This window comes from Mangifera indica, chromosome 3 (genome assembly GCF_011075055.1).
Source record: "Mangifera indica cultivar Alphonso chromosome 3, CATAS_Mindica_2.1, whole genome shotgun sequence".
In the NCBI taxonomy this organism is placed as follows: Eukaryota; Viridiplantae; Streptophyta; class Magnoliopsida; order Sapindales; family Anacardiaceae; genus Mangifera; species Mangifera indica.
In genome coordinates this window covers 7,709,501-7,730,544 of record NC_058139.1, presented here as the reverse complement: position 1 = coordinate 7,730,544, position 21,044 = coordinate 7,709,501, and the positions used below count along the sequence as shown (strand labels likewise).

At 33.0% G+C, this 21,044-nt stretch overlaps 3 protein-coding genes across 4 annotated transcripts; all 3 read right to left on the bottom strand.

Annotated features, from left to right (window-relative positions):
* Positions 1–10: 10 nt before the first annotated feature.
* Positions 11–5,603, bottom strand: LOC123212086 (protein PAF1 homolog). Its single transcript, XM_044631126.1, has 12 exons — positions 4,061–5,603; positions 3,472–3,540; positions 3,005–3,112; positions 2,727–2,910; positions 2,560–2,636; positions 2,337–2,456; positions 1,848–1,953; positions 1,204–1,290; positions 1,021–1,089; positions 864–935; positions 632–775; positions 11–549 (listed from the first exon to the last, which is right to left on the bottom strand). Exons 1-12 carry the CDS (start codon positions 4,972–4,974, stop codon positions 412–414), a joined length of 2,088 nt encoding a protein of 695 aa, XP_044487061.1. The 5' UTR covers positions 4,975–5,603; the 3' UTR covers positions 11–411.
* A 1,006-nt stretch (positions 5,604–6,609) lies between these two features.
* LOC123212381 (histidine-containing phosphotransfer protein 4-like) lies at positions 6,610–8,259 on the bottom strand. The gene is made up of 6 exons (XM_044631496.1): positions 7,984–8,259; positions 7,541–7,671; positions 7,388–7,456; positions 7,177–7,248; positions 6,983–7,055; positions 6,610–6,873 (listed from the first exon to the last, which is right to left on the bottom strand). Exons 1-6 carry the CDS (start codon positions 8,137–8,139, stop codon positions 6,826–6,828), a joined length of 549 nt encoding a protein of 182 aa, XP_044487431.1. The 5' UTR covers positions 8,140–8,259; the 3' UTR covers positions 6,610–6,825.
* A 7,072-nt stretch (positions 8,260–15,331) lies between these two features.
* LOC123210105 (transcription factor MYBS3-like) lies at positions 15,332–18,638 on the bottom strand. 2 transcript variants are annotated; one of them, XM_044628309.1, is made up of 4 exons: positions 18,111–18,638; positions 16,253–16,464; positions 15,519–16,083; positions 15,332–15,382 (listed from the first exon to the last, which is right to left on the bottom strand). In XM_044628309.1, the coding sequence occupies exons 1-3, from the start codon at positions 18,451–18,453 to the stop codon at positions 15,556–15,558; spliced, it is 1,083 nt and encodes a 360-aa protein (XP_044484244.1). In that variant the 5' UTR covers positions 18,454–18,638; the 3' UTR covers positions 15,332–15,382; positions 15,519–15,555. The 2 variants fall into 2 exon arrangements, with proteins under 2 accessions (XP_044484244.1, XP_044484243.1); XM_044628308.1 differs by having other exon boundaries at positions 15,332–16,083; positions 18,111–18,637.
* Between the last annotated feature and the right edge of the window lie 2,406 nt (positions 18,639–21,044).

The window sequence follows — 21,044 nt, the reverse complement described above, 5'->3', positions numbered from 1 at the left end:
CAATTAAACATAGAGAAAGCTTATATTGCCAATTATATTTTTTTGTTTCAAAGATGAACATTCTCACTTCGATACCATAACAAAATTTCTGTTATGTTTAACCTAACTTCACACCTCATTTTCTGCCTTATGGTATTCAAGGGGAGAGCCTAAATAAACTTACACCACCTAATATCTGGAAAAATGCTATAATCCACACAAAATTATATCTTCTGGCTGGTCGTTAGGGACTTATCAGGATCTAGTTAACTTTTATAAACCTAATGAAATAAAACTAGACCCTTATCACTCCTAAGCCAACCTGATATAAAATGAGTGTGCCTATTCCAACCCTCCAAACGGGATACATTTTCCAGATTACAGCACTTAATGGAAAATTTTCCTTCTAGTTAACCTGAGCATTGATGGCATTCAATCAGACAAGTCATCTTCAGCTCCACTAGAATGATAGAGATCTTGGTGTCGAGAGAGCTTTCGTGATCTTCCCAGGCTATCTTCGGCATCTAACCTTGCCATCTTTGAGCTGGTTCCCCTTGAGTTTGAATAAGCCTGAAAGCATCAATATGTCAGTCATATCCCAAAACTAAAATCTAATGTTAAAGGTGAACTTAAATATAGACTTCCACCATACCCCAGCATCCTTCGGCTCTATAACAGCAACACTTGATCGCCTCCTGACAGTCAGTCTTGAAGGCACAGGAAAATGTTCAACATCCTCATTAGCTCTCCCCTCTCTGGCCCTCTTCTTTCTCAAATTAAGTTTTGTGGGGAGAGGCTGCATCATAGGGAGAATTATAAGAACAAAAATTCTTACCAATGGATAACTTGGGCAATATTAACATAAATCCTGTTTGAGTGTATACCACATAGCGAGCTTCGTCATCATCAAATGAAACGAGGTATGATGTTGGATCATCGGCATCATCACCACGCACCTGTTAGAGGGCCACAAGGAAAATTATTCACAAAACAGCAAAATCCTTATATGCCAGAGACAATGTTAAAAATTGATGAACGTACATCCCAATGATACTCGCGAACCCAAGAAAATGATACATCTTCATTCTCATCATACATATCCTTCGATAGCTGCCACCAGTAAGATAAACTAGTAATTAATAATGAAGTAGCCTTAGCAAGACAAATATTACTCTATGAACTGTTCCATGACAATATGTGGAAGTTTACACAAGCAAAATCTACCTCATCGACAGAAGGGACCATGTATGCCAGAAATTTATCTGGGTTAGCTGGATCGGAGCCTGTTGCCACATAACTTTTCATAACAGCCTGTAACATACCAAGGAGAATGAGATCATCAACACAGTATCATAGCCATCTAGGAAAGGCTAGAAAAAAGGCAAATACTATAATATAAGTAACTTAAAATCTTGACTTCAATTGGGACACAAATAATGACTATGGGTATATTGCAATCCAATAGATAAGAGGATAAAGGCAGTTATCTTATTTGTCACCTTAGCAACTCATAAACCACTGGAATGTAATGAATTGATGATGGAAAATTACAAATATAATTTAAGTCAACAGTTCTAAGTTGATAAGGCTGGCCTTAAATAAATTAACCTCAGCTTTGTCATGAATCATTTTTGCTGAACCATCACTGTTATACATCTATGCTACAACAACATTTTATATATGAATAATGTTATATGTACACACTTTGAGTACACAAAATGAGTATACAGATGATGTGTTAATATACAATTGAGTGTTACTTTATCTTTAATTCAAAATAACTCAATCACATGATTATAGATCATCTATTTACCTATTTTGTGTATTTAAAGTGTGTACACATAGTTTTATTGTATATATATACTGACCCGTGATTCATGCTCATCACGGACAGACTGGTCCAGCCTGCTGTAGATTTCTGAATCCGCTGTTGGAACACCATCAAATAAAGCCACAACAAATTGATCATCATACCTAGCAAAGTTGCATCACAAGGGCTCAAAATTATTACCAACATGATGGTGTGTGATATAAACATCAATGACTAAATTTTGAAAATAAGATCCAATTAGAAAACAACCATATCCTCTATTATGACAGAAGACAAACATTAATTTAGTCAGAGCATTATTCTACTTATGAAGAGTGCATGTTTGATGAAAACAGTTCATTCAGCCTTGTATTCAAAACAACACAAGCTTGGGAAATCTTGAATTCGCTAGTAGTCCCGGTTTCTAGATCTTCTTTCCAATAATAGAAGAGAAACTAATTCACTATTAAACTTCATAGAGCTTGAATAGAAAATGTTTGCACAAAAGAAAAATAAAAAAAAATTAAAGGCACAAAATTGTTCATACCTCTCGAAATCAGGTACCAGAGGCCAAATCTGAACAGGACGTAAACTTTTATTGGTTGAATGAATAGGGCGCAGCTTTGAAGCCTCAAATGATGCCTCAATGTCCTTGATCTGTCTATCTCTGCAAAACTTTTAACGTCTTCAATAAAAAAGGATGGAAGTTCCCTCATAAAGTTTTTATGGTCCAATACTGTAAATAGTGAACAGGTTTGGATAGCACAAACCTATCATTAAGGTTATCTAAAATGTTACGGCCTCCCTTCATCTCTTTCATTTCTTTTGCTTGTTTTTCAGTCAAAGACTGCAAAAATCAATGTATTTTGTTACAGCAAAGCTTTCATCAATATTTGTCCAAAAAAATCAGATATAAAATTGTGTACTTATCAAGTACCAGTCTTGTTGATTCCATGCTAAGAGGAGATATATACTGAGTCTTAACTAGCCAAGAAACACCTTTATCAGTTGGCCGTTCTTTTTTCCTTATACCATCTTTCTTTACAGGGGTAACCACATCATCATCCCGCAACAACTCCTCATCTTCTGGAGCAAGAGGTATTCTGACACCCTTGGGAGGACTAATTAAACAAGCAGAAGATACAACAATCAATACTGCCATGACAGCAAAATTATGAGATTCTTCAACAAGCTTAAAGTGGTAAGAGATAATACTTGTAAACATTAAGGTCAAGCAGGTCCAGAGGTATCCCAAGATCTGGCTCAACATACAGCTGGGGCTTGTAATTCTTCTCCAGAGAAGTAATAGTGTATCTTGTAAATCTGCGATAGACAATAAGAAGATTAACATGGCATTGATACACAACAAAATCAGAATATGAATTCTTGATGCATGAAGACAACAAACTAAACTTTTTCCCTCTATCTTTGCAACATAAAGTGGACAAAGGCTTGTTTCAAGTCTTTCATATCCTAGTCTTCAAAATAGTCCATTTAATGCGTGTTACCAACCTTATGAATTTATCTGGCCTTCATTTGCCTTACTATGTCATCTCTTCTTGGTGACAAATATTTCTTGGACAATTTTGTTCAGTTAACATGGAAACATAGGAAGTAATTACATTTCCATACACACATGAAAGGCATTAATATATCAAGAAAAATTCAGAAATGTTGCATACCGATCTTTGTCTTTCTTCAAAGTCATAAGCTTTGGCTGTGCACTTGGGTCAGGAAGCTCATTACGGAATCTACACAATAGTTCAGGTGTTAAAATAACATGTTAATAGTATAGGAGAACAAAGTAAAAGCTCGTTTGAGACTAATGATGCTTGCCAAACATACCATATTGAAAAATCAATAAAACTATATATACCCAGTTTTGAGATTGAGTACTCAAATGATGTATCATCACGTGATTAAGTGAAATTGAATTAAAGATAAAGTTACACCAAATCATATGATGAGACATCATTTAGGTAACTAATGAGTATTCAAAACTGAGTGCACATAGAATTACTCTTGATAAAATCCAGATTCCATTATTCATATTATAGTGAAAATTTATAACAAATAACAAACACAGCACTTAATAGGCAAGAATGCACCATATACACTCACTATGGCATAACAAATACAGATTTTTCTTTCTTTTTTGCTTTCAAAATATAAATCCATTGTAACATATATGTTCAAGCAACTTGAAAATTTGAAGGCTACAAACAGAACACAACACAAAAGCAGAATCATACTGGACATAAAGATACTCACTTCAACTTGCACAAGAATGTAGTGGGCTTTTTTAACCTATTCTCAATCCTCTCACCACTTAGAAATGGAGTAGCCCTCCTATCCCCCATTCTGGACCCTACAATTGACCCATGGCCTCCTTTAGCAGAAGCCATCATATGAGTCTTCTGCATTGCTGCATTCTGAGACTCCTTCATTTGTTGCCTTTGCTTCTCCTCTTGCCTCTGCTTCTCAAACTCCTTCTTCTTCCTTAACCTCCTCTCCTCCTCCGTCTCCACTCTACCTGTACCTCCACTGACCTTCTTGACCATTTGTGGTGGCACTGGAGGCTTGTGCTGCCTCGGATGCCCATGATCACGTGAATCAAGCCTAGAAACATCCTTAGACATCCTTCTATCGTGATCATTGAATCGTGAACCTCCACTATCAATCTCCTTAGGAGGTGGTGGTGGTGGAGGAGAACTAGGAGGAGGTGGTGGTGGAATAGAGGAACTAGGTGGCGGAGATGAAGGTGGTGGAGGTGGAAGTGGTGGTTGCAATGGCTGCAATGGTGGTTGAAGGTTATACATAGAATTTTGAGTATACTGGCTAGCTGGATAATACATTGGGGGCTGCTGTGGTTGTTGTTGTGGTGGTGGTGGTGGGGGTGGAGGGGGGTACGACGACTCCGGGGGCGGTGGTGGTGGTGGTTGAGCATACGGGTATTGTTGGCGAGGTGGTGGAGGTGGTCCTGCAGGTGGATAATTTTGTTGTTGTTGGGGAGGCATTTGGGCATTATAACCCCAGTTCTGATTGAACTGATTTGGCCTCTGTGGTGGTTGTGTTGATGCCGGCGGTGGAGGAGGTGCGGGTTGGGTAGGGTTCTGGTTCGTCGGCGGGGGTGGCGGAGGAAACGAGGATTGTGGTGGTGGAGCAAATGGTCTATAAGACGCCATATTAATCAAAATTTCAAATCTAGACAATTAAGATCGAAAATTTTCGAATTTTTTATTTAAAAATCCGAAGGCAAAACAGTACATGACACTCAAAAGTAGCGACGAAATTTAATTATTCACAAAAAAGAACAAAACCCTAAAGAAGAGGAACGATGTGGTTCAAAACTCTTCTGGGTTTTCTCAACTCTTCTTGATTGAATTCTCAATATTTCAATCAGAATTCAAAACAGTTACTAAATTCTCTGACCACACTGCCCAAAACAAATAAATTTAAAACATCACTGCCCCAAAAAAAAAAATTCACAAACTTCTCGAAAGGAAGCTAGAACAAAATCAAGTAATCAAATTAAAGCTCTTGTTGATTAAGAAGACCACCCATCAAAAGCTAAACGTATACAAAAACTTTCCTCTAAACAACACTAAAAACAAAAAAAGATTTGAATTGAAGTGAAAAACTAAGAATAAGCCTGCATTTATATACACATTCAAAGAGTTTTGATTACTTTCAGAATGAGTTTTAAAAAAAAAAAAAACAGGACTCTGTTTGTCTTTATACGAAGAAACATGGTAAGTATTGGGTGAGCACATTGACTTCTGTGAGGTTTGGATTCATTTTACAGGTCAAGCACTGGGCTTATTTGCTTCTGCTTTCATTTGGATTCATGGTTTATTGGCCAAAAGACTCGAAAGTTTTATTTATTAATTATCATATATTTTTTTAATTTTTGTTATATTATATTTATATATTAATTTTTTTTATTTTTGTATTTACTAACTAAGACTAAAACACAGTCATCAGAACCAAGATAGTTTGGGTTTTATAATTGTGCTAAGCTATGTTTTTAATTAATTTATTGTGTTTAATTTATAATATGTGAGTGAGAATCTAGTAATTACTACAATTGATTAATTGATTAATTTGCTGGAGTTGAAATCTTTATCGAGCAAGAAGTGTCACATCTTGAGCCGACATTCCAATCTTCAAACTCATTTATTCTTCTACTTTAGATAAACGTTAAAATAAGTTTGTAGAAAATCTTGTTTTATGCTCCGAACTCGATCTATGTTTGAAATAAAAGAATTCGAATCAAATCGAATTAACTCAATTTTTGAATCTGAATCAGTTTGGTTTGAATCTAGCTTAGATCTAACAAGGCTCTTGTGGGTTACACAGGTCCACTTCAACACAAAATTTGTTTACAACATTGCGTGAAATGTTTATATCAACACAACAAATTAATCTTGTATGTATGCGTTTGTTTTTAATGAAAATTTCATAATGTCATATTCTTATTTAACTGTGGCTTGAAGTCATATATATATCAGTTCGATTTGGTACATTTAACATAACAACTGAGAAGAAGTTGGATCTCTTCAATTGTGAGGCCCAATACTGGGTTGGGTTGATCTTCTCATGTAAAAGCCCACAACACAAATTGGAAAAAGAAATTCAAGATTTAAAGTCAGTCAGCAAGCAAAGCAAGCAAAACACATGGATGTTACATTTGAAATGAAAAACCCAGTAAAAGAAGATGAATGTTTCTATTTGTAATTCCTAAAATTTTCTTTTTCAATTAGAACGAGAAGTCAGTTATTCTTGGATTGTATAATTATCGAAAGACATACATAAAGAATAACAGAGAAATGCTATATTTTAATGTTTCTTATAAACTGAGAAGCCATATATATATACAGAGAAAAGCCAAATTTAATACATATACTATTAACTTTACTCATCAACTCAGCCAAAACGCCCTTCACTTTTACTTTTTCTTTTTCTCTTTTTTACATACACCACCAGCATTTCTCACATTTTGGCTCCACATTTTCCATTTATTCACTTGCAAGCAATTATTTGCGACGACAAGCAGACTCTATGGGCCCAGCTTGTCTTGCCAGCTGAATAACATCAAAAACAACGTCAAATTTCATCAGTAAAAAAAAAAAAAACACATAATAATTTCTTCTGTGGGTAAAAAAAAAATACAAACAGGTTTGCCTCAGGCACCTGAAAATAGGCTTCAAGTTTCTTCTTCAATGTTGCATATTCCTTCTTCAGTTGTTGGAAAGTCCTTACACATCTGCAATCTCAAACGCAAAACACACCGTTTAAGAAACTGTCGAGGAAGATCATTTTTCTGTACTAGTGCCAAACGATGATATGTTAATAATATAATTATTTATTAATAAATATGCCATTACCCTTCTCCATTTCCTGCCTTACAATATTCTCTGAACTCTGTGCTCTCAGCTTTGACCTTTCTGGCTCCAATGCTGCACCCAATAAGAAAGAATGTTTTTTTTTTTTTTTTTTTATAAAGTTGTTGTTATCATAAAAACCGACACAGAATATACTTGATAGTTACACTCTTTTTATTGGATATCTTAATTAGTTAATTAATTAATTAATTACCTTGAGCTGCTTCCCTTGAACTGATGCATATATCCATCCAACTTGTTAAAATCAAGAGGGCTTTTCTCGCTGCTAATTGATTACGGCATTAATAATAAGCTTTTAACAAATATAGAAACTAATACAAGTTTTAACTTTTAATAATAAACTCACAGTCCCTGGTCTATGTTAGTGATTAGCCTCGCTGAATCTCGGTAGTATAATGTAACAACTTCCTCTACAAAATTAGGGTTAGCTTCATCTTGAAGCTCCTCCAGCTGGATGAATTGTTCATCAAGGTATCCCTGAAAATCCCCCCAAAATTCATTTTCCCATCTCAAACTCAAATACATACATATATATATATATTTATTTATTTATTTATAAGGAAGACCTCTCGCTTAAAATCGAGCCAAATTCAAACCTCTGGAATGAAAGAAAGCTTGTACAGGAAAACTAAATATATCTCAAAGAAAAAGATGTAAAGCTGGAGATTTTGTTTATATAAGACTTTGAGGTTATGACTTATAATTAATGTGGCTTGAAATGAGTTACATACACATTTACACGAAGGAAGAAATGTGAAGAAGAAGAGGAGGAATTATAAAGTAATAAACCTGATCAAAGAGGGACTGCCTCATGGCAGCAAGTTGTCTACGAAGCTGTTGGTTTCTTTCCATTGATGAGAAAATGGAAAATGTTGGAGAAAGGAAAGAAAATTTGGAAGGTAGAAAGTTGAAAGGTTGTAAGTGAGTTTGATAATGCAATAACATGAAGGCAAGAAGGGTCTATATAGTAAGGAGATTTTCAGAATCCAATTAAATTAATCATGAAAATACAGAAAAAAAAAAAAACATAAAATCAAATTTGTTATGTGGGAATTGAGAGATGGGCATTCTGATTCTGATAGATTATTAAAATATTATATAGATGAGATTTGTTCATGACCTACACATAAAGATAAAAGTAACTGATTTTATAGCGTTTTAATTACTCAATCCCCAAGATTCCTAATATCTTAACAAAAACAAAATTAGACTAAGCAATTAATGAATTATTTATTGTTGATATTGCATGCATAGATTCATGAATGTAAATAAAAATGGCTGATGGTTAATTTCACTAATCTCACATTGTTAAATGTTGATTAAATTAATGATTTAGGTCCGACCAGAAGAAGCCAACTATATCAAGCAACTGATTAAATTGGCATATGCCATTTTGGCTTCTTTTGATTAAATTTTGACAACAAAAAACTATTTTTAATATTGGGTATCGACAAGACAAAGGAATATATTGGCTGTAATGCCACATCATTTTATTTACCAAATATTTATATGATTTTTAAAAAAAGATTATTTTATATATATATATATAGTAACAATATTGAAAAAGAAAAGAAAATTAAATTAAATTTTATTTTGAGAGAAAGTGATTTGATTATACAAAAAAAAAAAGGATCGATTATGTACGGACACTCCTTTTTAATTGGTAATCTGAACTCATGATTAAAAAAGTAATTAAGAATGTAATTAATGGAGAAATTATATCATTAGTTAAAATAAAGTATAATCTTATTGTGACAGCTTTTTTATATTTGTTAAAGTGCATATACTTAGAAGAGGAGGCATAGAGCATTATAATAAACATACAATTGGCATGAATGGATTTATTCCTCAAAATTGATTCTAATTTCTACATCAAAATAAATTATTATCCTTCTATTCTTTTGCTGTCAAATCTCTTGATACACCACTTCATCCATTATTTTATCTTTTATTCATATTTCTTAATAATAAATTCCAGGCATTTTTCTGAAAATAAGTTTAAGAGGAAGCAATTATAATCATATACATATATATAAATATAATATATTTTTATTATATTGACGAGACAATAATATTATAATATATTAAATTATTATTTTTAATAAAATGATAGAATTTTTTATTAAAATTATTTAACTTTATACTATTTTTACTTATGGGTATAAACTTGTATTCTTTCACGTAAAATTAAATATTAATGATATAGTTTTTGTTTTAATTAAAAAATATGTTTAGAATAATTCTTGATAGACGTAAACAATTTAACAACTAATTTAGACAATTTTAAAGTTGATACGGACAATTACTATTCACAAAAATCTCAAATTAATTTATTTTCTTATATTATTTTTCACGTTAACTTTAAAATACTAAAAAACAAAACAAAACAAAACAAAACCTATTACCATAATTAAAACCAATCCACACTAAAATCTCCATCTCCATTACAGCAAGCAACCAACTGCTAAAGCTAGGGTTCCGCGTCCCCATCATTCTATTACTCATCCCTTGAATCTAGTTCTCTTGTTTCTTTGTTTCGATATTCATGACACTCAACTTTTTCGATTTTGTGTTGTCATGGTTACTGGAGGAAGGAGTAGAGGTTGTGTTGGAGTAATCAAGAACAAGGAGAATCATAAAGCCAATTATGAGACAATCAATATCCAAGATGCAACTGGTTATGAGGTTGCAACTCGTCCAGACAGTATGTTTACCATTGGTAGAGGAACAAAGTCATGGGTATCACTTTCCAAGGGCAAAGGTATCAAGTTGTCTATTATTGAGGAGGTTAGGAAGAGGCAGGATGCTTCCTTAAGTTCTGTGATACAATTTTTTGCTTTAGTTGCCATTTGATGCGTGGAGGTTCCTACTGTTTTCTTTAGTCAAGGTAGAATTGAAGCTAAAAACGGATCTTTACTTTTAATTATTGGCACAATTTTGATTTGTGCTTCGTTTGCGTTAGTTATTGTTTAGTGGATATGTCTAAGTCATTACATTACTTACAGATTTGAATTCAGTTTATTTGAGTTTAAATTTAAACTTGATTCGAATAAACCCAAAACAAGTTTAGCTCAAACGAGCTCAAATATAAAAATTTAATATTTTCAAGCTCGAACTTGAACTTAGGGGCATTTAGCGTATTAAACTTATGAGTTTAAAAATTTTGATACAAAACAATATTATTTTAACTAATATGTATTAAAATGACGTCGTTTTAATAACGAGTTAAGTTAAAAACTCTATTTGAGTTTGAGCTCATTTGAATCGAGTTCGATGAGTTTAAACTCAAGCGTTGTTTTATACAAATTGAAGTGAATTCAAATTTGATTTTATTCAAATTTAATCTTATTTATTCATATCAATGTAAAAAAAAAACATGGCAGCGTTATTAATGTGAAAATGATCAAATTATTTTTATTGAATATTATTTGAAGTTAAATGATAATTTAATATAATTAATAAAAAATGATAAAAATTTCGTCATTTCAATAATAAACCAGACTGTTTGATCATTGAAAAAATTTACCCAAAAAATAAAATAAAATTCCAAATTTCATTATAAATAATATGCTAATTCAGTACTTCCAAGTGTTTTGTCATTATCCATAGTTTGATTAGAAATACTCTGATGAACGTACCGTGACAAGAATTTGGTGACAGCCACATTATCCACCCTAGAATGGAGAGTTATCAAATCATTGGGTCCCAAGATCTAAAGCTGATGATGGCTAAAATGACTTCATTTCACATCAAAAATTTGTACATGTGGAGAATCAAAATTGGCTTTCACAGAAGTCTGTCAACTACTCTTTCATTATTCACAATTTTATTTTTGACATTTGGATCCAAATAGATTGGCTAACAAAACTAGTCTAGTGAAGTAACAAAATTGGTGGGTTATCAAATAAGAGTGTCATATCAGATTTGACATTAAGTTTTATAATGGTCATCTCATAAAGGTATTAATTTTTTGTTTAAATATAATATTGTTAATATCAATATAAATTTACTCATATACATTTAAAATCATGATTTAAGTTTTGGATGAGAGAGAGAATATAAAGAACTTTTTTCAACCAAATATAAATAGATAAAAATGAAAATAAAAAAAAATACTCGAGATTATTATATTGTCCTTATATCAAATAAGTAAGTATTATCGAATAAGATTTTAACTTTAACTCTCTAACGTATAGAATTTGTTCTTCAACTCTGTTACGTACAGAATTTGCCTATCGCCATTCAAACCTACCCTATATGGGCTAAGAAAAAATATCCTTGATTGAGTGATAAGCAAGGATATGGTGGGCAGAGAATAATAATAAACAGCAAGCGCCAACAAGAAAGAATAATCTTACAAACCCAAGAGAGAAAAAAACAAAATCAAAATCAAAATAAATGATTGACATATAACAACCTTCCCTGCAAATTTTAGCAAGATGTTAAAAAGGAAAGAGAAGGGATTCCATCTTTATTCCTCTTCCAATGCCATGCACAAACAACACAAGTGAAAGCAGAAATAATAATAATATGTCTTTGTTTTCCTGCAGTACTTTCACAAATATGTGGTCACATCTTTGTTAAAAGAGTAAACAAAAGCTGGAGGGTTGGTGTGGGTGGAGTAGGATCAGAATATGATTTCGTGTTTATTTCTGGCATAGATTGTGATTCTTTTTTCCTATCACTGTCTCTTATACTGATAAGAATCCCACCCTGGACACAAATCATCAGTACCGGCTGCTACTAGTTTTTTTATTCAATATCCTTCTAAATCAGGCCACGAAATATTTTCTCCAAATCAGTAAACAAATAAACAACAAAAATTTGCATCAGCATACCAGAGATACCACATTTGTTTAAGTTGTGGCTTATTTTTCCTTTTTTTTTTTTTGGGGGTCAGGCGAAGTGGGATATGAAAAATTTCTTTCTTATAATTAAAAAGTTTACATACACAACAGTTATATCAGGGACCAGTGATCAGGCAATATTGTAAAAGAATATTTATGTTAATAAATAATACGACACGTTTCGACAGTGGTAGCTATCAGCGCATTGTCAAAATATCTTGTGAAAACGATCCTAGTCCATATGTCTATCTATGTGCTGCTAATCTATGCAGAGTTAAGAATCATATAAAGGCAAAATATTCAAGATATAAGCAGTCCTCTGCCTGGATGTGTTGTTGAGTTCATCGAGTCACAGCTATGAATTACTTTGAACCTTCGAAATCAGTTTGACAGTAACTATGATGTTCTATATTGTGGAAGTTCATTTTCAGTAAACAGAACCCAGGAGAAACACTTTGTTCTGATTCTTGGCAAATTAGGCTAAATAAATTGAATGTTCACAAGGGTAAACAATCAGCAACTAACACTTGCAAAAACAAGCTAGTAGATTCAACGACAAGAATGTAACATGGGTTTGCACAATGCTATTTGGCATAAAAATAAGTAAGCTAATGTTGCCACATTCCACATAAAAGAATTTGCTGCTTGCTGGACCTTCTCGAAGAACATCCCTTTTCACTCATCAAGAATATGCCCACGCAAATAAACCAAACTTGTGGGCATTGATGCAATCATACAGAAGTTAGCTTTAAGGTGGCTTTCTCACTAGCCTTTATGTAGATATTCTCCTTGCAGCATCAATTCTGCTCATCTCAATGAGAATCCATTGCTTAGTAGACATTACTTAAAGCAGCAACCGCACTAAAGGTAGCTTTTTCTTCATCTGCCAAAATTTTATCCAACTAAACTGAATGAGACTTGATCCTCGTAGAAAAACCTGTGAGGAAGAACCAATTGAATGATCATGGAGCCACCTAAATTAGTATTGATAGATCATCAGCCAAATAAGGAAAAGTAACTTTAAATAACTTTCTAGAGAGGCCATGATGGTGCCAACCGCATAGTGGTTAAGATTTCAATAAGCAAATGGACTGCTCAAATACATCAGCATTTCCCTCCTGTAGCAACAACAACAAAATGACCTTCATATTTCCATTGCTATCCGAAAAGGAGTAAGGTCTTGCACACAATATCCTATTGTGAAACATTTTACATTCTCAAATTATCTAATCAATATAGGAAATATATTTTAAAGATAATTTTGAAATTCTTAATAACATTTAGAGTGTCTTATGAGTTTCAGAATAGAGGTTGATAGTTTCTTATACCCATGGCTTGCACTCCATGGTTGCTATTTTTATATTTGATTGAGTCAGAGTTTTTAATTGTGCTTGAACTTGCTCAATTCGAGTTCAATCTTACCTTTAACAAGATTGGGAAATTAAGATGCAAACCGGTTGATACACCATTAGAATTGAATTGGAAATGCAATAGTACCCAAAAAGACCAATTATTAGTAACTTAGCTTATTTGCTTGTCACTCACAAGAGCCAATATTACCCATGCAATAAGTGTTGTTAGTCAATTCATGTGTTTACCATCACAAAGACACCTTGATATTGTTAATAATATTTTAGGAAAGGGGCTACTATTTTATAAGAGTATTTATAGAGGTATTGAGTACTATGCAAATGTTGACTAGATAGAGCCCATTGATGAGAGGAGACATACTACTTGTTATTGCATCAAGGTTTGGAGAAATCTTGTCACTTGGACGAGTAAGACGTAGTCAACTATATCTCACAGTAGCATTGAACATGAATTTATAGTTTTAGCATAGAGAGTTTGTGAGCTATTTCAGCTTAAACGACTAATAGTAAATTTGAGGATTCTGTGGATAGGTTCTATGAACTTTATAGTTACAATAAATTAATTACAACAATATGTCCACAACAATTTCAATTGAAGCTTGACAAAAAATCAACCATCAAATCCTCCAATTGAATTAACATTAGAAGACTTTTTCTTCATAATGTTTACTTGTTAATAATTTAGAATTGAGAAGACCTGTTCTATATGATTACTTGTTGGTGATTCATAATTCAAGCTTACATTCATGTTAAAGAACAATCATGCAAACTAATAATATTACTAATTTAAAAGCTTTTTTTGAATGATGTTCACTAAAACTAAGATCAAACTATTTGTAATAATTTAATATTTTATAAGGTTTCTTCTGGATAATGTTTAATTGTAAGCTTCGGCTCTGGTTTTGATTCTGGTTCTAAGTTCTTTACAAGGTGGAATTGGAACCAAAACCTACCCAAGGTAGACTGGTTCCGGATAGGAACCAAAACTGAAAGCCAGGCACCCATGGTTTTGATTCCAGTTTGGTTTTTTTGTGCATCAATTTTTTGTTTACAACTCAACATTGACTTTTAAGCAGGCTGTCAATTGGTATTGAACCGAGTATAGTTTATTCAAGTTTTGGTCTAGAAAACATTTTAGATTTGAACTTCAAACCTCAAATTTAAGAGGTTGTCGTCATGTGATTAAGTGTTTTTAAATTACATGATAATACATTATTATTTATACACAAATTTATATATATTATTTGTACACATAATTTTACTCTTTAAGATGCAAATTACTCTAAAAGAGGTCATCTCTCTTTTGTTATTCACTATATTTTCAATTTCTGTAAGGGCTTATTCTCGAGTGTCTTTTAAATTAGACGAATGACCTTGATCCGTTGAAGGGCCTGGGCTCTGCCTGGGTCTATCTCCAAATGCAGGGCCTCGTACCAGGCCCTGTATGAGAGCCTGGTGGGTTAGGCCCAGATTCCAGCCTTTGGATCTAAATATTATTGTTTTAGAATTTAATTTTATTATATGTTTGAATATATTCATTTAAAATTTTAATCATAAAAACATAAATAATAATTTAAACTTTAAATATAAAGATTATCCAAACTCAAATCCAATTGCAAATATGTTGTATCACGAAATCGTCGTAACATCAATGTGAAATTAAGATCCCACTACTAGCTCTAACATTGAAAATCTAATTGGCTAGACAGTAATTTACGAAGGTTGCTTTTAAGTGCAAATCACTGGGGGGCAAATGACATGTTCTTTACTCTCAATATTGGTTATCAAGTCATTCTTAAATTCTGATATGAGCCTACCAGACAATCGGTCAACGTGCTCATATTTAACAAAACGAATAGACTCTGAGTTCTGCAACATTTCCCAGGATCATTAGCTTTGAGCAGATATGAAGAGAAAGCATTTGTGGCCAAAACCAATTGAATTATTCCAACTAATAGCTATTTCTACAATCTGAAAGAATTGAAATAATATCCAACCCAATTAATGTACCTATAAATTGAGCAGCAAAACTTCATACTACCAAAGAAAAAAAAAAGACAAGATGTGTCTTGGAGAACATATAATTGTACAAAAAAGAGAGGATTACCTAAAAGGGGAACAAAATATCATCATTCCCCACCAATTCAAACTGCTTGTATGGGGGTAGTCTTTCCCTTGCTTAAATTTGAACTGCTCTCAGGAGCGTTTGCATGAAACGCTGACTGCCTAGCTGGCCCTCCCAGCAGGTTTAAGGACAGTGGCGAAGGGTCTCTCAAGCCTCCCCCCACCTCTTCTATACTGAGCTGAGACATGCCAACGAGTTCATCAACATTGACAGGTTCTTTAGGAAGCATTGGAGTAGGCTTCAGAATCTGGTGAGGATGAGATGCCCCTGCTTCCTTATCTTCTTCCAGGGAAGCTGTGTTTGGCGGGTAGAACAGGTAAGGGACTGGTATATACACAGGTAAGAAACCAGGAACCATTGGACTAAACCCATTTGATCCAATCACAGTTTCTTCAGGTTCTTTTACTGACTCTTTAGATTCCATGGGTTCAAATTCTGTGTTCAGGGAAAGATTTAGAGAGGGTAGTGAACTGCTATTATCGGTTTCTCTGGCCAGAGGTGAAGGAAGTAACACTTGTTCTTCTGGCACTGGTGGGGTATCAGTGGCCTGAAAAAAATGATTCATTAATTATCACAAAATCTTCCTTCTATGAATCGACATGTTTTATAACTAGTAGTATGGCAGACCTAAATGCTAAATGTCAAATTGCAACCAGACACCATCTATATTCAAGCATGTGCAATATGAAAAATTAATATAAAGAAGCAAGAATAACCATATCATCGACACCCATGTCAAAAAGGCTTATGCGCCTCTTTCTTCGGGTAGCAGTAGTCTGCCGGATGAAATACTTCTGTGCATGACTTGCTACCTGAGTTGGAGTCCTTGACACAACAAAATTTCGTGATATACCACGCCAGTCTCCCTTCCCTAATTTCTGAAGGCCAATTAAAAACATCCGATGCTCCTCTTCAGTCCATGGAGTACCTGCACATCAAATCCAGTTTAGATAAGGGAAAATCACTAATTGCTACTAATAGAGAGCATCAGTCCAACTTTATAACAAGGTAAATTTGAGTATTCCGGCTTTGAAGATCAAAGGACATGTTAGCAATGCAGTGAGCTAACTGAATAAACTAAGCATTATTTTCTGCTTATTCGAAGTTAGGTTCCTTGATCTGAAAGCAAATAATGCATGACATCACAACTAGAACTTTGAAAGCTAACCATACCACAATTTAGTTACTACATTATTCTGCTGACAGAATGGAAAAAACACAGGTATACTAGCTTGAATGTGCTAATCAAGACACGTGAAAAGCAAACGTGGGAGAGAAGTTAGAGAAAACCAGTCTAATATAAAGAGAGTATAAATAATTGCCTAAAGAAGTGTTTGTCAATTGATCCAAAGCAAATAATTAGGAATACATCCTGATGCAGTAGCATCAACATATGCATATTTTGAAGCAATTCAAACTACCAAATATAATCTATCGAATGCCACATCCTGAGGTTTCACAGCAATAACCCTATAACCAGTGTTTTGAAAACCGGACAGCTATAGGCTATAAGATTTTATGATTACTGATTAAGCTCATCAAGTCAATCTGTGAATCTATTAAGTCCTCAAGAGAGGTTACCCACATGTTAAGAATCAAAGTCTAAATGAATAGTCAGCAAAAACCAAACAAGGTACTCATCAAAGAAACAAGTTTGGTACTTTAGCAATTGAATATCACCACAATCCTGCTCATATTTTCAATGTCAATGCAAGCAACAAGTCAAATTTAAGGACCATGAACACAAAATATAATAACAAGACAGTATAAGGTGGCTTTGCTAAAAAAAGAATGGTGGACTCAAACAATGGTTGAAGTGCACGCATTGTACCCAACATTAACAGTATATCCCTCAACGCTAACCATAAAATCTAGCTAAAACAAAATTTCCCCTTCAAGTATAAATCATATAGGCTCAAAAGTAAAACAATGCTCTAGCAATCAAAACCAAGCAACAATGAACCATCTTAAAAATGGAAACTGAATCACAATAACGTAGCATACCATATAAATTCATAGCCCTGGTCTTAAGAACCTTGAAAAATATTACGGAAACTGAACAGTTTAACAATGAAACTTGAATAAAATGTGACACACAAGACTCTTCTGCCACTGACTTCACATTTCTTCAAGATTAACAAGAAATTAAATTCATTCAAGAGCTCCATAAAATGAAATTTCCTTATCTCTGTTGACCTTAAATTTTGTAACCTCTTTGTTGGAATTGCTATCAAGTTGTTAGATTTATGCGTTATTAAAAAAATAAAAGAACAAAATAGTTCATTAATTATGTAAACAATATACTATGATTAAAAAAGCCAAGCAAATCAAAACAAAGACATGATCAATTCATATATGAAACTAAAATAACAATTGACAAGTTATTCTTTTTCTAATTTGATCAGTTATTAAAAAAAACCCATAAAATAAATAAAAGTATATCATCAAAGTTAACACGTATCATTAATAATTGACCAAAAAAAGAATTCTTGAACTCCTCAAAACTGTTAAAATAACAATAAATCAACCAAAGAATTAAAGAAATGTCATTGCTTTGATTAAAACATATCTAACCTTTCTTTCTCTCTCCACGTCGATTGGAAGAAGCCGCATGGGTCGGGTCATCGGACAAGTAACCGCTGGCGACATGCGTCGGGTCACGCACGTGATCCGATAACGGCGAGCCCGGATTCGGTGAAGCGGCAGCGGAAGACGAGCTATGGTAATGCAAGGCCGATAAGTTCCCCATACTCGCGCTCTTCTTTATGATCGACCCATCCGTCAACCTCACTCCGAACAGCTTCACACCACCGCAGCTCATCGACGCGCCGCCGCCGCCTCCTCCTCCCCCGCCGCGCGCGGGACACGTCCGTGAGTTGTGTCCGTTGTTGCTGCAATGCGAGCATCGCCGCGTCATCTTCAGCTCATGCACTGAGTCACCCACCCCAAGTCGAATAACAATCTCGTATTATTAATTAATTAATTAATTAATTCAATCAATCTTAAAATTAATTAATCAATAATCAGTTGAGTAAACAAGAAGGTTACAGAGAGAGAGAGAAGGGGCTTGCATGGCAAAGGAATGAGAGGTAATGATAAAGATGAGCAGAGAAATTTATGGAAGAGATCAGGGTAAAATGGGAATATTGAAAGTTGGGGAAGAAGAGGACAAAGAAATTTGCGGTGGAACGTTCGATGGGTGAAATTGAAGTGGCGGTTTTGTCCTTTATAAAGAAGATAACGTCCATGACTAGACTTGGTTGTAGATTTTTTTCCTTTTTTTTTTTTTTTTTCGTGAGTAAGAAAATAATATTATTTTGAGAAATAATCCTTAATCCCGATAACATGAAATACCGCAATAAGATTACTACATTAGTTAATGAGGTTATTTATAATAATTTTGTATTTTAACATTGGCCGAAAAAACTTATTCTCTCGAGTGTAATGCTAAATTCATATTCATTAATTTCTAAAAATTTTAATATTTATTTATTAAATATTAAATTTTATTATTATTGATAAAAGTAAAATTATTATTTAGTTAAAAATATTTTAAAAACTAAAATTTTATTATTTAATTTAAAATTTTAATAATTTTTTTCAATTTAAAGTTTAAAAAGTTATAATTTCTCTCATAAATTGTTTTTCTCCTTCTCTTAAATGACCGTTTGTCACTTTAACCATCAACTATTTCCTTTTCAGTCACTCTCTCTTCTCTTTCTGACCATTTTTGTTAAAAGCAAGAACAAAATAATTTTCATCTCAGATGAAAATAAAGACAACTGGTCTTTGTCTAAAACGAAGATGATCAAAGAGAAAAAAAGATTGATTGGGAGGAAAAGAGAGCTGACGGTTGGAGATAACGAATAGTCATTAAAGATGAAGATCTAGAAACTAAAGTAGAATAACAGTAAAATTGAAATTTCCTAAAAAGCTGAGAGGCGACTATATATAAAAAATAAATAAAAGTTTGCGACCATATATTTGAGAAGAATTAATTTTAAAATCTGAAAAATATGATGTTAGAGAACAAAAATAAAAATTTTAAAATTTAAATATAATTATAAAATATAAATTTAAATAAATTTTTAAAATAATAATTTTATTTCTAATAATAATATAATTTTAAAAAACTAACAGGGTAAATTTTGAAATTATGGTGAGACTTTAAGTGGGAAGAAGTCTTTTGGCCTTTAACATTTAATATTTGTAATGGGAATTTTGTTTATGTGATAACATAAGTCAAATCAAAATAAAGATGGAAATTGGAAAAGCCTAGGCAATACAACAATAATATAAATAAAGAAATCTTTAATTTTCTTTCCACACAAGACCCTACTCTTATTCGTGAATTTTTTTTTTTTTTTTAAAGTAAAAATGGTATTTGATATATCAGAAAATACAAGTCATATTCGTAATTTTTCTTTACTTAACAAAGAGAAAATAAAATAAAACCAACAACCACCATCAAGGTTGCATAGAGAAACACAAGAGAAATGCATGCACATATGAATATTTAAGGAGAAGACTCACCTTACCTTACCTTCCACAACATTTCTCCTTTCTTTTCATCGTTGAAAACCCTCACCCATGTCTTTTCTCTTTTTCTCTCATTTGTTTTGTTGCTCCCTTTCTTTCTCTCTCTGGTCACTTGTCTTTTATAGTTTTTCCAGTTTGCCGTCTCTGTAAGCAATTTACCTGCTATCTTCTACACCACATTGATCACATTATATCAACTCAAGTTTTGAATAGAAAGCTCCTTTCTGGCAAGCTAGAGTCACCAATTACATCTCTATAACATAACATGATGAGTATAATAAATACAACAAGAATGTAAAGAAATAAATCTTTTTTTCTCACTTAAAATCTTACTCTTGTTCGTTATCCTTTGCTCGGAGAATGTTAATTATCTATCTTCGGTGGGTTAAACTCAAGGCTTAAGAGGCATTCAAGTCATGAGTTTTGACCTTTTCAAGGTGTGTGCCTTCTGTAGACTAGCAACACCCAAAAGCATGTGGGAAAGTGATCATCTAAGGTTCATCTTTAGTTCTTATGTAGAGAATTTTAAAAGAGATATTTTGCCCAAGGTCGGCAAGTTGGAGGAAATTGGTATAGACTTTCACTCTAATGTCAAATTGTTAATAAAAATTCTCATCTTTTACTGATGTATACAATTCAGAGCTTTGATAAACTACATTAACAATATTAAGGATCTAATAATGGATTATAGTATTCACTACAGTGATGCAAAATAAATATAAAGAGAAAATTAGACCAAAAAGTTTTTTTTTTTTTTTAACATCGTTTAACCTACTACTTAAGAGCCTATTTTTATAGTTATGATATTATAACTCTGGCATAATCTCTAACAAAATGAGTACAAAGATTTAAAAAAAGCATTTTAAGAAAGATTAGACTTTGACAAAAGTCTTAAAGAGAATTGTTGAGTTTGAGAGTCTCATCACTTTAGGACAATCTTAGTTTTCAAGAAAAGGATTACAATATTGT

Excerpts from the sequence above, each read along its gene's own strand:
- LOC123212381 (XM_044631496.1), bottom strand. The coding sequence starts at position 8,139 with ATGTTATTGCATTATCAAACTCACTTACAACCTTTCAACTTTCTACCT. Across the intron at positions 7,056-7,176 it reads AAGGCAGGAAATGGAGAAGG|ATGTGTAAGGACTTTCCAAC; the intron begins GTAATGGCATAT and ends TTGAGATTGCAG. Across the intron at positions 6,874-6,982 it reads AACTTGAAGCCTATTTTCAG|CTGGCAAGACAAGCTGGGCC; the intron begins GTGCCTGAGGCA and ends GATGTTATTCAG.
- LOC123210105 (XM_044628309.1), bottom strand. The coding sequence starts at position 18,453 with ATGACGCGGCGATGCTCGCATTGCAGCAACAACGGACACAACTCACGG. Across the intron at positions 16,465-18,110 it reads ACGTGGAGAGAGAAAGAAAG|GTACTCCATGGACTGAAGAG; the intron begins GTTAGATATGTT and ends TTTGATGTGCAG. Across the intron at positions 16,084-16,252 it reads ACATGGGTGTCGATGATATG|GCCACTGATACCCCACCAGT; the intron begins GTTATTCTTGCT and ends CATTTTTTTCAG.
- LOC123212086 (XM_044631126.1), bottom strand. The coding sequence starts at position 4,974 with ATGGCGTCTTATAGACCATTTGCTCCACCACCACAATCCTCGTTTCCT. Across the intron at positions 2,637-2,726 it reads GCATGGAATCAACAAGACTG|TCTTTGACTGAAAAACAAGC; the intron begins GTACTTGATAAG and ends TGATTTTTGCAG. Across the intron at positions 550-631 it reads TAGAGCCGAAGGATGCTGGG|GCTTATTCAAACTCAAGGGG; the intron begins GTATGGTGGAAG and ends TGATGCTTTCAG.